Source organism: Cryptomeria japonica, chromosome 2, assembly GCF_030272615.1.
Source record: "Cryptomeria japonica chromosome 2, Sugi_1.0, whole genome shotgun sequence".
In the NCBI taxonomy this organism is placed as follows: domain Eukaryota; kingdom Viridiplantae; phylum Streptophyta; class Pinopsida; order Cupressales; family Cupressaceae; genus Cryptomeria; species Cryptomeria japonica.
In genome coordinates, this window is record NC_081406.1 from 574,396,858 (window position 1) to 574,416,416 (window position 19,559).

The 19,559-nt window shown below is 37.6% G+C and overlaps 1 protein-coding gene across 3 annotated transcripts in view; it reads right to left on the reverse strand.

The window, feature by feature from the left end:
- Nucleotides 1–19,559, reverse strand: part of LOC131050866 (thioredoxin reductase NTRC) — a 131,084-nt gene that overhangs the window by 78,530 nt on the left and 32,995 nt on the right. For 2 of the 3 annotated variants that reach the window (XM_057985175.2, XM_057985160.2), the window contains exons 5-8: nucleotides 6,622–6,901; nucleotides 1,595–1,702; nucleotides 920–1,009; nucleotides 629–733 (exon numbers count right to left, since the gene is read on the reverse strand). In XM_057985175.2, the coding sequence (XP_057841158.2) occupies nucleotides 629–733; nucleotides 920–1,009; nucleotides 1,595–1,702; nucleotides 6,622–6,901 (583 nt within the window). The remainder of the gene's footprint in view (nucleotides 1–628; nucleotides 734–919; nucleotides 1,010–1,594; nucleotides 1,703–6,621; nucleotides 6,902–19,559) is intronic. The other variant, XM_057985167.2, reaches the window with a different exon arrangement.

Sequence of the window (19,559 nt, forward strand, 5' to 3'; positions counted from 1 at the left end):
TACTTGAGTGGGTTACATGTTGTGACAAACCTAGCTGGCTGAGCTTTCTGAGCAACGATTATTAGTGCTTTCCTTGATCAACAACAACATTTGTGAATAAAACCACAAATGATTCACAAAATATCAAAATAGCTGAGAGCAAGAACTATCTTTAATATCTAACATAGTGTGGTATGCAGCACTAAACATGCAGATCAAAAAGAATTTCATAAATGATGCTTAAAAATGCTAGTATACCATACTAGTATGCAAGCATATCACAAGCCTTTGTTTGTTTATTAAGGCTTAGAGTTCCATCAAAGGAGCTCCACTCTTATGGATTAACATGTGAATCATCTCTGGCTAACAGTGACTAGTTTATTTAGAGCACATTTCAAGGGTGCTTAATGGCTGCCCCCTAAATAATGGATTTCAGTAAAAACAAGTAAAATATGATTTATGTGATTGGGATTCTACAATAGCATTCCTAATTCTAATGGTTTAAAACATGAAGCAACACAATACATTATATTTTCTTTGGAATAATTCAGTTATCTAAAGTAAAAAACAAGTAAAATAAGTGCTTGTCACATCTAAAACCATCCCAGGCATATTAACATTCTGCTTGACAACCAGTAGCCATTTTTACCTTGTTAAGAATAGGCTTAAGAGTTCTGCAAGGCCCACATGTTGGCGAGGTATAGAACACACAAATAAGGCGTGGACTCTCATGATATATCTTTCGAAGAGCATACTGCAAGGAACATATTGGTTTATATTGGAATGTCAAACAGAAAATAGCATAGCAATATTTATAAACAATTTAATGTTCCTGGTTGTCAAACACCAAGCCAAATTTTTCCATGTCTCCAATAGAAAAACAAAACAGACTCAAAAAGCATAAAGAAGAGAGTGCGTTGTCAATGAGAAATTCAATTACCTGACCCTTATGCTTAGCTTGGGAAATATCAAAACCCATCTGTACATCTCTGTCCGGGATCTCTTTCTTAGCCTCTTCAACTTTAGGCTGCTATAAGAACAAATCCGAGGAATGAAAAAATTAAAGAAACGGAAGAGCTTCCTGTCAGATTAAAAATGTCGGTAACTCTTTATAAATCATAGCAACTACTATTGTTTGAAGTAAAATTTAAAACTAATAAATGTATTGACAGCACATTCATTAGTAGCTCCTCTGTCATGTAGTATTAGCATAAGTCAGAGAGCAATTTTCCCACCTTTTGTAAGCAGAGAAATCTCTAAAAAATATAGGAAAGTTTAATTAATTGCTAAAATCATGTCTACATGTTCAAAACTTGAAAGACTATCATTTCATGTTATTATGTAGTCAAGAAAAGAGAATCTAGTCCATGTTGGACGCATTTCTTCATAACTAAGTATAATAATAAAACACACTCCACAGATTCATACAACTATTGCTAAACAACGGACCCAAGTGCCAAATTTATAATGGTTCCTATCAGAACTAACAAAAAAAATATTATTTTTTAAATCTCCAATAGCATGATTAAATAAATGATAAATGTTGGCTTGATAGGATTTCAATAAATATGACCAATATCCATTGTTTGACATGTATTACTAAAGATCCATATACCTGATGGAACTCAATGAGGAGATTGTTTTTGACAAGATAACGCTCTGCAGATAATGCTGCCATGCAGCCAGAACCAGCTGCTGTGACTGCTTGTCTCCACTCTGGGTCCTAAGGAAATTTACAATACAAATATGCAAAGCTTGTGAGCATGAATTTTTATAAACGCGGAGGGAAATACCAAAAAAAAATATTGTTAAATCCATGCAAAAATAAAAGCGTGTCCTGTCTGGTAACTGTAAGGGATACAACAGGCCTTCACCAAATTGAAATTTTTAGACCAAGAAAAGACATATTTCAAAACAAATAAGACATCCAGACCTAGCAATCACACTAAGAACATTTTAACTTTCAAAGTCATTCATGCAAAGTCGGCTGCTTTATTTGAGATGTTGGATCTCCCCAAGCATTATGTCAACAAGCATTTTCAAAGAATATGCTTCAATTCTTTGTAGAATTTTTGAAATATGCAATACGGTTTTAAAATCAAAAGACAACCAAGTCACTGTAAACAAACTTGGCTGGTAGTTACACAGAAATATTAGACAATCTTTGTGTTATATTAGACAACAAACAGAGAAAATAAAGAGAGCCATTACTCTTATCTGGTTCATCTCTGAGATTTTGTCAAGAACCTACAAGAAGAAAGGAGATTCACACAGTGGCACACATGCACACACACAATTGAGATTGGAAACTACAACCCTTTCACATTTAGGGTGCACCATATTGTTGCAGATATGGTGCAATATGTTGTCATTGATGTTAACCCATGTTACATCCATATGCTAACCAATGATACACTATGGCATGACTAAGGGGGAGACTAGTGCAGATATGACATCTGCATGTTATCATTATGGTACAGTTCAGCCTTGTGATATGTGAAAGACAAAAATTCAGCATTGCAGTGATGTGTAAGACAAGGAGTGAGTATTTACTGTACACAGTTGTACCATATCTTCTGAAGTTCATATCTTAAATGTTCATCAGTACATCCTTGATGAGTTAATGCTCCGTTAAGTACCGTTTCAATGTCTCAGTATGATGCGGTTGTGGGTGCACATATCTTGATATGTTTTCAAGACTTCTACTGTAATATGATAATATCTTGTCAGTTTGGTGTACCGCACACACTGGTAAGTTGCAGAAGAATTGTCTTGCAGTTCAAAAGTTAAGTTTGTTGAGCTATAGGATGTTATATTCAAAGTTTCATGCCACAACCTCTTCTACAAAGAAAGTTAGAGATAATAGTGTACCAGACTGTGCCAAGGCAAAGCCAAGGGTCTCAGAAGTCAAGTTGGAATGCTCTGCATTCCACCATATTGATCGACATGTTCATGTGGTTTTAAGGACGTGATCAGCGATGTCTAAGGTATGTTCTATTCAAGTTACAAAAGATTTGGTCCACCACAAGTTCAGCTTTCATAATGCCAAAGTGATACAGTTGAACTGGAATGCTCTGTCTTCACCTGTACAAGTGGTTATGTACTTGCACCAGCATGTAACAATCAAATATTGAAAAGAATGTATGCAAAGTCAGTTGAAAAGGGTAAATGTGTATGTATCATGATCCGCATAGTGATATTCTTCTCCTTCTGGTACCACAAACAATTCAGCATTGTCTCTCTGGGTGACTAATGGGTGGTGGGTTGACAGCACATTGTTTTCATGCTTGCACCATGTTTCTTCATGTCAACACCAATTCGAGAGTTCACATTAAGATGTATTTGGGCCCAGCTGAATCTTTTTTGAGCCGCAACACATTATCTCTCATGGCTTATGAATTTTGTGGCTAACTAGTGTAATGCTCTACACATTTCATTTACTGCTGAACTATTTGATGTTTTGAATACTTGCGGAGGGCATCTCATGTGGTCAACAGATGAATTCAATTCATGTCTCATGTATATGTCATCTTGGAGCTGACCTTATTAAGAATTTGAAGATTTTGGTGGATATATATATATATATAGAGAGAGAGAGAGAGAGAGAGAGATTGAGAGAGAGAGAGAGAGAGAGAGAGAGAGAGATCAAAAATTGTTGACTAGAGGTGTGTGAGGTGATAATGTGCAGATGTTGAAGGTAGTGAGCCGAAAGTAGTTAATGGTGCAAAACAGAAATAATTGTTGACAGATCAGTGGAGTAAAGCCATCAATTACAGTCATCCCTTTCATTCTGAAAGTGTATTTTAGGTAGTTGTTGCATCCTTCAGTTGATTATCATATTTCAGGGAGTTGTTGCTTCCTTTGGTTGATGCCCTAAAACAAAGTTATTGTATTTCAAGGAGTTGTTGCTTCCTTGGGTTGAAGCCCTAAAACAAAGTTGTAATCCTATTCATACTATTGCGAGGCTGGAATTGGACAGTAGCTCCAAGCAGCTTTCTCACCATGTTTTTTCCCTTGTTGGGTTTTCCACGTAAATCTGGTGTTATGGTTGTGTGCTTCTGTATTTTCCTTCTTGCAGTTTGATGATTACTTTTAATAAATGATTGTTGATCAGATTAAAAAATTGTTTTAAGTATTGATTCCCCCCCTCTCAGTACTCTTGTGTGTTCAACACATATTGTGTCTACAATTGACATTATTGAATAAAACCCTTGCACCTAGGTGCAAATCTACAGATGTTTCCTAGCCTTGCTTTTCCAAAAGAGGATCTTGCATAGGTGATACCTGTTACTTTATTGTTCTTGTTAGGTGATATAAGAATCAAGATGCATGATTGCCAAACGAGGATGGAAGTTACAATAACAATGAAACTGATCATTGAAGTCAGGTTGCAGATTGTTGGTTTAGTATAGAAAGAAGCAAAATGAAACTTCAAACATCATGCTCTAGAGGTAAGGTGGAGTAATTGACATGATGATGACCAGGATTTAAACTCCATTGGGCATTAATTATGCTGCATGTTAATCATGCCATAATTATGCAGCCCATCTGGATGAGTCAGGGAGTAAGTCCAAAGTTTTTGTTGAATTGAGGTATACAAATTCTGTGTATATTATTTCTGTTATTCTTTTTTTTTTATTAATTACGCCCAGAATGAGATCACATATCTCATAAAATATATATGCAAGAGGTACCCCTTTCACCAAGGGACACCACTCTTATTAATTAATATCATTTAATATAATATAATGTTAACTATCAATATATATTATCATATTATCAATAATCATAAGTATAATTATATTCTCACAATTATAATATAAATATATCATCTCATAATAATGATAATAAAGTAATTATATAATATATTATCTCACAATAATAATATAATAATTATATTATCAATATAATTATTATATTATCAATCACAATATAATCACAACCTTTCTGTTATGTAGACCAGTGGATTCCGACCATAGCTAGAATAAATAACCGACAGAAATGGATTCAATGCTCTGTTCTCAGTTCAGCTTCAGGGTTTGGGTTTGCCATACGGCTGATCGATGTTTCCTGGAATCAGTATAGTTGGTACAATTCTTACAAAGTTGTAGCTCTCCCTCCAGTGCCAAGTGGTCCTGCCAAGCTGGAGATAGAAGAAATAGACTTCAGGTAGGGTTTTTTTTGGCCTTTTTGAATATTGTTTATGTAAACTTTTTGTATTTCAGGTTTGGCCCCCTTAGTGCCTATAAGAAAAATTCTTATTTTATTAACACATGTTTTTTCAAATGAGAATCTAATTTTCCATGGCACTTATTCACTATGTGGATCACCATAGAAACGTTCTTATGAAGGATAGATATTTTTGATGGCCATCACCATGGGAGGAAAGTAATCAAGAAAAATATATTTTATGACAGGGATCAAACCTTTTTGAGGATGGGACAAGATATTTTTGATGGCCATCACCATGGGAGGAAAGTAATCAAGAAAAATATATTTTATGACAAGGATCAAACCTTTTTGAGGATGGGACCAAAGCTATAGTTTAATATGCTAAAATTGTATGGCCTAGTAATCGATAAATGCAAGACAATAATGCTTCACTGGCTTGAAATACCTCCCCTGTCAGTCTCTCGCTTAACCCAGCTCAGCTTTGGCTTGCCAAATGTGAAGTATAAACCACCACATTCACAACTTGCAGCTCCAACAAACTAGCCAGTTGAGAAGGCAGCCACCCAGAGAAAATGATTGCTTTGGAGGTGGAGTGCATGCAAATGCTTAAATTTTACCATCAAGACAGGAATGCTTCTGATCAATTAAAAAACCCAAAAAAAAAAATTTATCAAAAATAATTAGCATCTCTGCTCACGTGTATGCCAAAACCTAGGCAAACCTAGAGCCATCCCGGCCCCATATCCGAACCTGAACAGACCCAACAAATATGCAGAGTCAAAGTGCTGAACCCAATAACTTAGATTCAGCACCAAACAGTATTATAAGATTGCTAGTGCACTCCCCCCATGCATTAAATAAGAAAACATGTACGAGTGTTTACCAATTTACCAAGCAATAAAAAACAAGAACTGGTCCAAAATAAACTCTATCACAGTCGTTACCATAAATTTAGTTAATACTGGTTTAATCCCAAAAAAACAAGATATGTAAACATTAAGGAAAAACAAACTGAAGCTCAAAAACTTGGAGTTTCAACAATGGCAGGAAAAGAAGTCAGTGAAAGCCAGCAACTAACTTTCTGAAAGTAGATTTTGATCTTATTCTCACATTCTGCAGTCTTCTACAATTTCAATTAAATAATGTTTACAAGTAAGAGGGCGGAATTGCATCACTCTCACTATTTCAAATAGAGAATATGCAAACCAATTTCTTCATGTGTTTTTTCCCTTTTCCAATTATGTTCCATAGAGAACTTTTGCTTTTACTTGAAAAATAAATTACTTTCCTAATCTTTGTCGGAAACCAGTCTTCCACCAAAATTGAATAGAGCAACAAAGGAAAAGAAGACTTGGAAAACTCAGAGCAATCATTTAATATTAATATGCTGTCAACATATAAAAAATGATATAACATGACTAGTCGATGATGACCAAAAGTAGTTAATATCAATGTTTATCAGAAACTCACCTGCAAATCACCTGCTGCAAAAACCCCTTCAATATTAGTAGTAGCTCCACCATTTTGCACAATTACATAACCAGCACCATCGAGTTCGACCTGACCTTCAAGGAGCTGGCTGTTTGGCATATGTCCAATGCCATAAAAGAGACCCTTGACATCTAGTATACGCTGCTCACCAGTGTTCATATCTTTCAATAGAACGCCAGACATTTGGCCCTTATTGTTGCTTACTACATCAACAACTCCAGTGCTGAAGTGTACACTCACATTTGGATTACTCAAAACTCTGTGAAGCATGAATAAGTAAAATGTAAGTATCTCAAATTATAGCTTTAATAGTCGTGACAAGATCTTAATGTAAACTAAGTAGCATAGGTATAAATTTTACATCAAAATAGAATCATTGACGGTAAATTCAATATCAACCATGAGGTATATGTACATTCTGAAAACAAAGTTAGATATTACTTGTATTTAAATCTTTCCTGATTTCTTATATGTGCAAGACATTAATGAAACAGAAACATGCGAGGTGCTTTTAACCGTTTGGCCTTCCAATTTTATCATAACATCAAGAAGGCCTTGTAAAATGGAATCAGGGTGCAAAACTTAATTTACAGAATAAAATGAAAAAAGAAATATTTATTGACTTTCAAAGTAGTTGCTCTGAACCAAAATATCAAACTTGGAAACTTGAATATTCTAAATACAGGAAATGCCAGTCATGGAACAGATTTCAATGTCAAGTAGCTTGGCAAGAAAGAATATTTAATCCATATCAAGAAGATAAAGACGAGCATTTGTTTGCAGATGAGATGGATGACAGAAAATGTTCGTAAAGATTATATAATTGACATCCTGCAATAATTTGTGCATTTTAAGGTAGGAACAGAGAGCTTTGACCCTTTTTCATCAAGTGAAATACAAATTAAATAAAATAATAAATTTCTGATTAGCTGCTACAAAGTTCGCCAAAATTGAGAAGGAAAATATACACGTTCAAGAATTTATTAGGGAAAAATAATATGATGGGATATTTTGACAATGTGTAAATGTCCACCATATATTAATGAAAACCATATTAGAAAGCTAGAAAATTTCATAGATACTGAGAACGGTACCTTTAAAGATTAACTTTAAACATCAACCTGCTCTGTGGTGGTCTAAAGTTTATTTCCAATTGCGACATGTTTTAATGATTCCTATTCCTAAGGGCCTAAGTTCATTAAATCACATTTGTGAAAAATCATAGCAACATGTTTTAATGTTTACTTTGGGAAAACTCATATGACCATGCACTTTCTTTCCTGCTTATTCCCATTTAAAAGTATGTAGTTCTGAAAAGAGAAGCTGAACCTTGCTTGGATTTGGTAAGACCTGCACTTCTGAGTCAGTTCAACACCCAAACAAATCCAAGCAGATCAGGAACTGTTAACTTAACTGAGACTTGATGAAACTCATCAACGTTTGTCAAGTTTTGACAAGTCTTACTAATTTATGTGATATTTTATTAGCATTCAGTTTTATAGTTTTAAGTCAATCTCATTAATGCAAGAAAAGTTCTTCTTTGTGATGGTGATGTAAGCACTGTCTTTTGTTCTTGAGTAGTGACTGAAAGATAATGCAGTGCTATACAAAAGTGGAACATTATTCAAAATATAAAGTAGTGGCATATCAAAATATGTCCTTCAACTAAAAAAGTAATAGATGTGATATTAAAACACCTATGATATGACACAGTAATATAAATAAGCCTTCCTCAAAGAAAAATACCCTCTTATTATTCTCTAACTGGGGTGAACGAGCCTTGTCTTTTTTTTATATATTGAATATCGTTTACAAATCTTCAGTTCATACATGCATCAATATAAGACCAATACAAGCTCTAGCAAGCACTTAGTAGAGACTAATACAAGCTCTTTACAAGCAAACATACTAGAAATCACCTATGGAAGACCAAGAGCCACTACTTAGAAATCCACTTTATTGAGAAACAACATCCACATTAAAAGCCAACTATGGAAGACCATGAGTCAAAACATAGAATTCCACATTAGATGTCCCTATGGGATTTGAACTTGTGTCTCAACAATGAGAACCCAACTTTTTAACCAATTAAGCTCAACTCCTTGGACTGCCTTATCATATTACTAAATCTTCTCCTATTTTTAAGGAGATTTGATGATTTTAAAAATCCATTAATACAACCTCAAACAAAGTACAATAAAAAGAACAATGTGGTAAAAACAAATCCCAATACACCCTTGTTGATAGGTGTTTTATGCACTATGCAACACAGAATAAAATAATAAGTATTCTATCCTCTCTTGAACAAAATCTTCCCAAGTGCTAAACTGCATGATCAAATTGGATGACTACAAGGCTCTGAACGTCAGGTCTTGACGTGCCCTTGGATAGACTCAGTGTGTATGATGTGATTTTGCTAGAATCACAAGGGGACTTGCATTGAATCTTGAATGCTTGAATGTCATTGGAACATGGAAATTAACTTGATTTGAAAAAAGGAAAAAGGACAAAGGTCTTAGAAAGCTGATCTTATCCTAGAATGTAAGAGACTATGAATGACTTAGTGAGATTCAACTAGACTCTGCTTTACCATGCAAAGCAACAACTCCACAAAGTTTAATACGATCTCTTAAGGTAAGCGTATGATGTTCAAATTACTACCACGGACATAGACACCATCACAACGATGCATATCAATGAGCAAGTAGCGATTGAAGTTAAGCTTATAAAGAGTCCAGTCGACCACGCAAGACATTTCACATTCAATGAAATACTAGTAGTATGAACATAAGAATTCCACCATTAACCATTCACAATAGCTTCCATCCATCTAATCAACATGAAAATAAATGAGAAGTAGAGACCATGCAAATGTTGAATCAACAAATGAAGTTCACCATATCTTCAATGAAGTTAACATGCTTCTTACAACAATGTCTTGACAACAATCTCCTTTCCTCCTACTCTACTCTAGCTATCCACTTGCTATCTGCTACTTTCTACTAACTATCAACTATTCACTATTAATCTTTACAAATGAGGAAATTGAGCCTTATATAGGTAGCTCTTTACAATGAGAGGTTGAGATTGATACACAATCAATGGCCAAGATTACAAGATGAAAACCCTGATTAGGGCTTTTTACACCCATTACATAGCATTTAATGCTCGAACAATGATAAAATTACATTTTATGGGACACATGTCCTTCCTTGAATCATCGACCAATGGATGGTGAGGGTAGGTACATCGATCTTTGTGCCCACATGTGGCATTTATCTGCTTCATTGGATTAGTTAGATGCATTGAATCTAAATGCCTTGACCTAGAATGATGTGATTGGATAAGTGATGACTGGGCACCATCTAAGCTAACTCACTGTAACTCTCACAAGTGTAGGTGATTGAGGCATATCTCTTGATACTCAACATTTCCAAGCTCATTCATGAATGAGACGAAGGTAGGAGATATTCCCAAATTGCATCATCCTCTAACTTTGATTAACTCTTTTGGAACTATTTATTTGATCTTGATCACATGTGCATCCTCTTCCTCTTCTGTGTGATGAAATCTCTTGATGTACTAGCATTGATTCTTGGATTTCCAGAGGAAATTCAAGATAGTTGTAAATTTTCTCTTTTTAGCACATGCACTCTCATGCTTGCTCTTGTGAATCTTGTGTTTCCTTAATCTCTTCTATCTGGTGCAATCTCTCTCTTCATGAAGCAAGCTGGCATTCTCATGTTGCATATACCCCCTAGCTTTAAGTGTAATGTTGAAAGAGTGAAGTACATGTGTTGACACCCTTTGATGCTACGCCCTACACTTGCTTTATCGTATCTATCCTTCTTGTCATGAATGCATTGATCATACTACTCCTTGCCTCTCATCTCACTTGTCTTTGATTTCAACATGCGATACTGATGTGTGAGTCCTCCACAAACTAGCAAATTTGATGTTGTGAAGCAGCTTATCTTGGATACTTAATCTTCCCAATATTGCAAAGTCTTCTTTGGCTTCCCACATCCTTAGGCTTGAACATCATAAGTTGATCTTCCTACATGTCCCTACCTCCCTCAAGTGATGAAGTTCTTTCTTCCTTGCCTCCTGTTGGTGTCTGTTTTATCATCTACCAAATATTAGAATAGGATACCCGAAGGTATTCTATCCTCTCCTGAAAATTCACTACTAATTCCAAGGTCTATATGTGCGAACAAGCGACTTTAGTGGAATAGCTTCTTGGGTAGCTGTTGACGTGTATTTTGTACACCATCATACATAGAATAAAATACCAATAGGCATCTTATCCTCTCTTGAGAAAATAGTCTCTAACTGCTGAAGATCTGCAAAAAGGATCAGTTAGGTAGACTCCAAGGTTCTTTTAGTAGGGTCTCTACATGTGGACAAGCTTTTTTAGTGGTATGATGTGATTTGCTGTTTCCTCCAAGGGGTCTTACGCATTCTAAAGCTCGAAGATTTTACTAAACTAAAAAGGAACTTTCAAAAAAAAGCAAAAGGATAGGGTTTAAAAAGAGGTCTAATCTAGCCTAACCCTATGAATGACTTAGTATGGACGAGACTTGGTAAGATTCAACCAACTTCAATTTTGCCATAAGATAACAACTCTGAAATTAGTGCGATCTTCTAAGGTAATATAATGGTATTCAATGCATCAAAGATCAAGGACACTACTACGAAGGTACATATCCAAGACACAATAATGGTTGAAGATTAAAGGACTCAAAGTTTTCTCCAGTCGACCACGCAAGGCTTTCCTACAATCAGCAAGAAGCTAGTGGTTTGGATTACGAATCCTACCAAATATCATATCTCACACTTAGTCCTTCAAATTAACAATCTACTTCGATTGAGCACGATTCAAGTATATCAAACAACTATGAAGATAACTCAAGAAATTTGCAACAAAACACCATAACTTCAATATTTTATTGATTTCCAAGTCATCATGTACAACAATTGCTTGAATTTCTCTCTTCAAGACTCAATCTTGCTACAAAATAAAATTGCTTCTAACTCTAATCTCTCTTACATCAACTATTTCACTATTCGACTATTGACTATTACTCTATTATCCAATGAAATGAAAAATGGGGGTATAAATAGCATCCCCAGTTACAATGAAAGGTCCAGATTAAAAGTAAATCAACGGACAAGATCATGACACCTAAACCCTAATTAGGGTTTGTTACAAATGACCTCCTTTTTACTGAACAATATTAAATACATAGCCAAATATTAAATTCGGCACAAAAACCTAAGAGGTATCAACCAATGAGAAATAAGGTGTCATGTCATCTGTAACAACCTTTCATCTAGAATCTTATTCCCTTTCCAATTCTCTTTCTTAGCATATGCAATGAATTTTGTCACGATTCCTTCGATTTCTGTGATTGGAATCTCGGGAAGATTCTTCATACTCTCCTCTAAGTGGATGACCTCATCAAATGCATCTAGAAGAGCTGCGTCCCATGTAGGTTCAAGTTCCTTCGTTCTATCAATCAAGAGCATGGTGGCATACATCTGATCATACTGCTCATCTGTAACATCTGCGTCCTTGCAAAAGATGATCTTGATTCTATCCTCAAATTCTTGCATATCCACATCTGTCTCGACCTCGATCCTTCTGCCAAGAATGGTACGAAGTACCTCAAATACTCTGTCCTGGATCGGATTGATCACCTCCTCAACTTGACCGCATCTAACACTGATGTCCTCGAAGAGAACATTCTTTATATGGAGTAAGGTTGACCACTGAAATAAACTGTGAGAATCACCTTCCAAGATCCTCTCCTGCGCTAAAATTCTTCTGGATGTGTGTCTTATAACTTTCAAGACAGGAATGATAACGTCCTTGGTATGGGCAAATGCAGCTACTGTTACCATCAATCTGTGGATTATCTCAAGAACTTGGATAGCCTGATGAATGATCTTCGTCATCCTTGTAACAAACTCTATGGCCACTGTATGAGATCTATCCATCCAACTACATGTACGCTGGACCAGGTTCCTGAACCTTTCTGCTTCATTGATCGATTGAAGTGGCAATGCTTGCACTGGTGATCTAACTGGATCCTGACGTCCCAAAGGTTCATTGATGTGACTGAAATATGTTCTCCATGCACCGACCTCTCTCTCAAGCTTTCTATTATTTTCCACTTCTTCTCTAAGCTTGTCCTTCAATGCCTCAAATCTGTCGGTAGCATCATCCATTGTCTGCTCTGCAGTGGATGGTCCTAACTCAATAGTCTGTATATCATAATCCTCTGCTAGGATCTCACCCTCATATTTGTCTGCTGCCGGTGTAGCTATCTGCAGTTTTCTGGATCCAGTCTCATCTCGAATCATCTTGGACATCTTTGTAGCCTTCTTCTTCTCTGTTACCTCACGTGAACATCCAACAAGGCTCTCTAAATCAATTGCATTGTCTTCGTCTTCTACTATGATCACCTTAGTCAATCTTTCCTTCAACCAATCTAGGATATTTGATCTTGTCTCTTGAACTTGAATCTCTTTATGCACTATTTCTTCTTCTCTGGGAGGAGATGTCATCTCATTATCTTCATCTAAATCATAGTCTTGGAGAGATCCATCTGACGAAACATGCTGTGCCTATCCTTCCTCCTGCCTGTCATTCTGTACCATAGACTCCATGGACTCTTCCACTTGAGTTGTTCTGTTCTCTGGTCTAGAAGAAGTACCTGGTGTTTGATCTTTGTTGGCCCCTTGCTTTTTCTTGGAAGGCTCTTTCTTTTCTGATCTTTCCTTTCTCTTCGAACCTCTCGGATGGAGATTGCCTTCACTGGCACATCGAAGGTTACCTTCACCTGAATTCCTAGGATTAGGATTGCCTTCACTCACACTAGCTCCACCTTCGGCTGGTTTCTCTTCCAAAGTAAAAGACATAGCTATGCCTTGTTCTCTCAACTTTTGATGCTGAACGTCTACCCATCTGCGAGTACAAGACAAAACTGGTGCCATCAAAGCATCTAAATCCACGACCTCGGGCTCATTCCAATCCAACCTTATTGTTTTGCTTTCTCTATCATAGGAAGACTGGATATGCCTGCCATTGTCCTGAGCTTGGTCGGCCACTCTGTAAATCCTGCATTTCCTGATGAAATCCAAAGGCAATCTAGAATGTATCTTTCGTTTCACTTCAAGATCATCTAGGAGGTTCATCATAAAATCTTCAATTTGATGCTCATGTTTAAATCTTCTACCGACCGTCTCCTCTAAATGTCCATGTGGATCAAAACTCTCTCTCCAAGCAAAAGATGAAAAAGAATACAAGGCTAACTCCTCTGCGTCATCCATGGCTAAGACATTAGGACATACCTCAACTGAATTACCCAAAATAATAGGTACTTGGACTCCATTTTGATGTCTGTGTCTGAATGCCTTCACATATGCTGCCAACTGCCTTGTTACTTCAAGTAACACAATTCTGTCTGTCGGATACCTCGGCAACATGTATGGAGGTAAAGGACATCCATGCACTCTAATGTAAGTAAACTTGGGAAACTGAATGAACCAAGCATCGTACCTCTTGATGAATTCCTGGGCATCCTGAGATAATCTATTGTGAATCCCTCCTTGCAACGTCCTCGTGATGTTCATCGTGAAGGTATCATTAACTAACTTGTAGTTTTTCCCTGACGGATGATGCAAGTAGGTATAGGATTCACAAGCTCTGACCTCGCCGGGTCCTCTTCCAATCACTCCTCTGTGAGGTAGTCCTGCGTACTCAACACTCCTGATCAAAGCATAGATGACGTATGAACTCATGTGGAAGGACTTAGTAGCCCTGAGTCTCCTCAACTGTACGTCTAAGCAATGGCTAATTATCCTAGCCCAATGTATTGTACCCTTTCCTTGAACAATCACCTGGATGAAGTAAAACATCCACTTCTCAAAATAGAAGGCATGAGGTGCTCCTGTAACTCTGTTGAGCATAGTAATCAAATCTCTATACTCCTCCTGGAAATCAATCCTGTGCGATGTGTTCGGTACCTTGCTTAGACGGGGACGACTCTTGAGTAGCCAGTTCTTGTTGATTATGCTTAAGCAAGCATCTGGATCATCGTCGTACACTGATCTGGCTCCTTCAATGCTCTTGTATATCATGTCCTTGTGCTCTGGAAGATGGAAAGCTTCACTTATAGCTTCCTCTGAAAGGTACGCCAAAATGTTTCCCTCATTGGACACAATTGTCCTGGACTGTGGATTGTAGTGACGGGCACACTCGATCATCAACTCGTGGCACTGAATAGCTGGAGGAAAACCGGCCGCCTTGATGATGCCACTCTCTATTATTCTCCGGGCGACAGGTGATGGCTTGCCAATGTAAGGGACCTCTCGAAACTTCTTCGTGCTAAAGTTCCCCAAGTTTGTATCTCCAATGTTGCTCCACTTCGACACGATCTTGGTCTCCACTTCTTCGGTCTTCTGATCTTCTTTCATGAGAGCTGAACGGCTGGTGGATGCTCCCGTCTTCGGAGTCGCCATACCTACACACCATTTCATTATAAGAACTTGATTTTGCAATAAATAACATAGATTAGAGAGAGAAGTTTTTAGGAAACGTCATGATAAGTCTCTAGAGTTATCATTTCCTAAAAAACAACGATTGAGCTAAGAGAATCAAAATTCAAAACTTCAAAATTTAAAATATGACGATGAATGAATAAAAGCAATAAAATCAAATCGCCATACCTCAAAAGAGAGCTAACTCTAGAATGCAAAAAGACAAAATTCGCCTAGGCAAAATTGAGGTATAAATGATCTTCAATGTTATCTCCTCAAAAGATCAACTTCGCCACCTTTGTCTTCAACGTGATCTTCAAGTTCGCCTTTGATGTGGTCTTCAACTCTTGGCAAATTCACTCAAATGAAGTATCGCACCACCTTTGATGTATTAGCGCCACCTTTGGTTTGAATGGAATTCGCACCCCTTCAAGCACACTTCGCACTATCTTCTTTCTCCTTAATTCGCATGTAGAGGGATAAAAATAATGATGTGAAAATAATAGTTTTCACCCCCCTATATATAGCGCTTGCACCTCAATTCATCCCTTAGGCCGACTTGATAAAATATAGCAATTTTGAACGATTTTTAAATGATTTTTAATTAAATAACAAGGCCGACCTACATGCCAAAGCGCTCCAATTCGATTTTTTATAGATTAATTAATAATTAATTAAATGCCTTTCGTTTTTAATTTATAAATTTCGATTTTTTAATAAAGGCAAAATAATTAATAAATGATCAACGCCATATTAAATGCTAATTTAAATAGGATTTTCAGTTTTATCGAACTTAGCATTTAAGGAAAATTTGAAATGTTTATTTGGCACCAAAATTATGAAAATGAAAGGGACGTACCTCATCGCCCTGGTCCCTTGGAGAGGGACAGGAGCGATTCATGATTTTTGTCTTGATTCTTGCAACTTCAACATTCATCTCCTTCCTTTCCATGTTCAATATCGATCATTTTGATGGGTCCTTTGAGTTAGATCGTCTTGCATGTGTGCTTAAGTGCCTTTGGATGTTCATCGCCCTGGTCCTTGTCCAAAGGACAGGAGCGATCTCCATGTTTTCACGTTCAATATGCATCTTTGATCCTCGAACTTTCATTGTAGGGCAAATAACTTCATTGCTTGTTCCTTCTACGCTTGTTCAACTTGTTTGTATGAGGTGTTTGGACGTTTAGAGGGATCATCGCCCTTGTCCCTTGGAGAGGGACAGGAGCGATCCATGTCTTTCTCTCTAATCTTGGCAACTTTTAACTTCAATCTTCGTTGTGATGTCTTCCAAACGCCGTCCCTCACCTTGTCCATCCTCGCCTTGCCTTGACTTTGAAGGAATATGAGTGTTTTTGATGGGATCGCCTTGGTCCTTGTCCAAAGGACAGGAGCGATATGAGCTCTTTAACTTGATTAGCAACGTTTGGACGTTCAAAACTCTTACATGTGATCTTCAAAAAACACCTTGAACCTTGCATAACCTTGCGAAGCTTTGACTTGGCATGAACTTGGAGCAAAACGAAGAATCCAAAGCAAATCGCCCTGGTCCCTTGGAGAGGGACAGGAGCGATATGGTCTCTATGTTTAATTTGATGATCATTTTACATTCAAAATCCTTTTGTATCACCCTCTAATCATGCCATGGACCTTCTACAATCTCGCAAAACTTTGACCTTACGTAAATCTTGCATGAAGTGGCCAATATATCCAACATCGCTCTGGTCCCTTCCTGAGGGACAGGAGCGAAGTTCATCATTATGTGCTTGTTCTTGTTTTTACCAACTTGCAATCATCTTCATTACGTGAAATGATGTCCTTTCGACCCTCTTGGTTGCTCGAAACTTGTTTGCCTTTTGAAATTTACGCCATTTATAGAGATATCGCTCTGGTCCCTTCCTGAGGGACAGGAGCGATCTGGGTCTTAGAGTGTAAATCTCTTCATTGTGATGACCTTTAAGTGCTTGTGCTCGATGAAGATGTCTTGAAATGTCCTTGCCACCCTCTTTCCTTGTCTTAGAAGGTCTTGAACTTGGAGGAACGGCCTTGAACCACTGTATCGCCCTGGTCCCTTGGAGAGGGACAGGAGCGATCCATCCCTTGTGGCCTTCATTCCACTTTGTCAGGTCCCAAATTTATATTCAACGGACTCGTCATGCTCTACCCCATTCATCCATGCCTTGATATCGTCTGCAACTTGTCAAGGAAATCAATTATAACAAAAATCGCTCTGGTCCCTTCCTGAGGGACAGGAGCGAACTAGGCCTTTTGGGACCCTTGCAGACGTTTTAAAATCTTCAATTTGTATTCAATGAGTTCATCTCACACTCTTCCTTGCCTTTGAACGTAAACTTGTCTTGATTTTTGCCTGGATTTTGCCCAATGAAGGACATCGCTCTGGTCCCTGGGAGAGGGACAGGAGCTATAAGGTACTTCGCTCTGGTCCCTTCCTGAGGGACAGGAGCGAACTTTGCATTCTGGACCATTCTCCTTCGTGTTTGCATCTCAAATTATATTCATCTGGTAAAGCATCTCCCTTTGGACCCCTTCAAATCATCAAGTCATCGAAATCTCGCAAGGACAAGGCAAAATTTGATTTGTAGCTCCGGTCCTTCACTGAGGGACAAGAGCGATTTTCCTCCTGGAGGCATTTCTGTGTTCATGAAAATCTTCAATTTATATTCAATGGAAAGATCTCGCCTTTCTCCATCACTTACAATTCGTAATTCATCTGAACTCTGCAGGAATAGTGAGATATTTGAAAACGAGCTCCCGTCCTTCACTGAGGGACAGGAGCGAATTTGCTCCTACAGGCCAAAATAACATGATTTTTCACATTTAAACACTTCACAAGGCGAAAACAAATCATTTCAAATGCCTAGGATCAAAAATCATAAAGGTCAAAATTTGGTCAAAAATATTCAATCAGACAAAAATACACATTTCACTTTCAACACTTAGACAAATTTAAGCTCTGCATCAACATTCCAATTGAACATTAAACCATTCTGGCGAATTTATTGCATTCAAAATTAGCATCCTAGAAAAGGAAGCTCGAAAGCTCTCAAAAATGACTGGATTTTGGCCTGAAAAGACAAAAATAAAAACCCTAGGGGTTGACCCTAAATCCAGACAACTAACTGACTAACAAAATCCTAAAAACGAAAGCGAAAACGAACGAAAAACAAGCAAAAAAGAGGGGGTCCCCATTTGCGTTGGGGCGATGTGTGAAATGGTCACAACAGTAGCGTATGCTGAAAATCTCAAGGGGGACTTACGTTAACAAATGTCTTTGAACTGTTGGACTTAGACGGATTTAACAATTTTAGGCTCTTTCTTTTTTTAGATTTTCCGGGGTTTAGTCTTCCAAAAAAGGGGAAAAGAGATAGGGTTTGAGAAGGCTGATCTAATCCTACGAACTCCGGAGACGGTATCAATTGGGTGCTCTCGAGAAACCAAACTTTGCTTCGCCACACTAGGGACAGCTACACAAAGTCGGTGCAATCTTCAATGGATTGTGCTTATGATTAAGATGTTGGGATGCACAGGGGACAGGCTCAGACTAACTTTGCACGGTGAAATGGAAATCATCCATTCACCAAAAGTATGAGCGGAGATACACTATCAATTGACACTTATCAAATCCTTCATTCAAATTAACAACAAATGAAAGCAAATCTAAATTAACTTTAACTAAGTGTTGAGGAAATTGAAACCATGCAAATCATTCAAACAATAGGGATTACAAAGCCTTAAGAGAAAGCGCACATGCAATATATTATCTGGAAATGACCTTACGCAACAATACATCAAAAACCTCACACTCTCCAAATGAGAGGAGGTAGCCTTATATAGTTTTTCAAAAATAAATGAATGGCCGAGATCAAACAGTGATCAAGGGCCAAGATTGAAAGCTATAAACCCTAATTAGGGTTTCCCAAAACACTATCAGCTTGAATGAATAAGAAAGTGACATGTGGCACAGCTGCTAATCTCACTGAGGTGAGCATCCACTTTCCTCTTTCACAGATTCGATGTACCTGGACACGACAAGCCTGGCCTCCTCCATAGTGACACTTGGCAAACTACTAATCTGGAAGTCGATGATGTCCACATCATCGGTACATGTGGCAAGGATGCTTTCCCACTCAACCGCTTGGGCAAGAAAGTTTTCCTCGACGAAGAGAAAGTTTGCAATCTTTCAAAGATCGCCCTTGTCAATCATCCTTGAATCCTTGAAGAAGCTTGACTGAATCCTTGCTCTCAGGTTCTCTGCTTGCAAATGCTTCTCCCTTATACTCTCTTTCTTCCAGATCTCAGACGCTACATGAAACACCTTGCTCAAGATCTCCCTGACACTCTCCTCTATCTCGAAG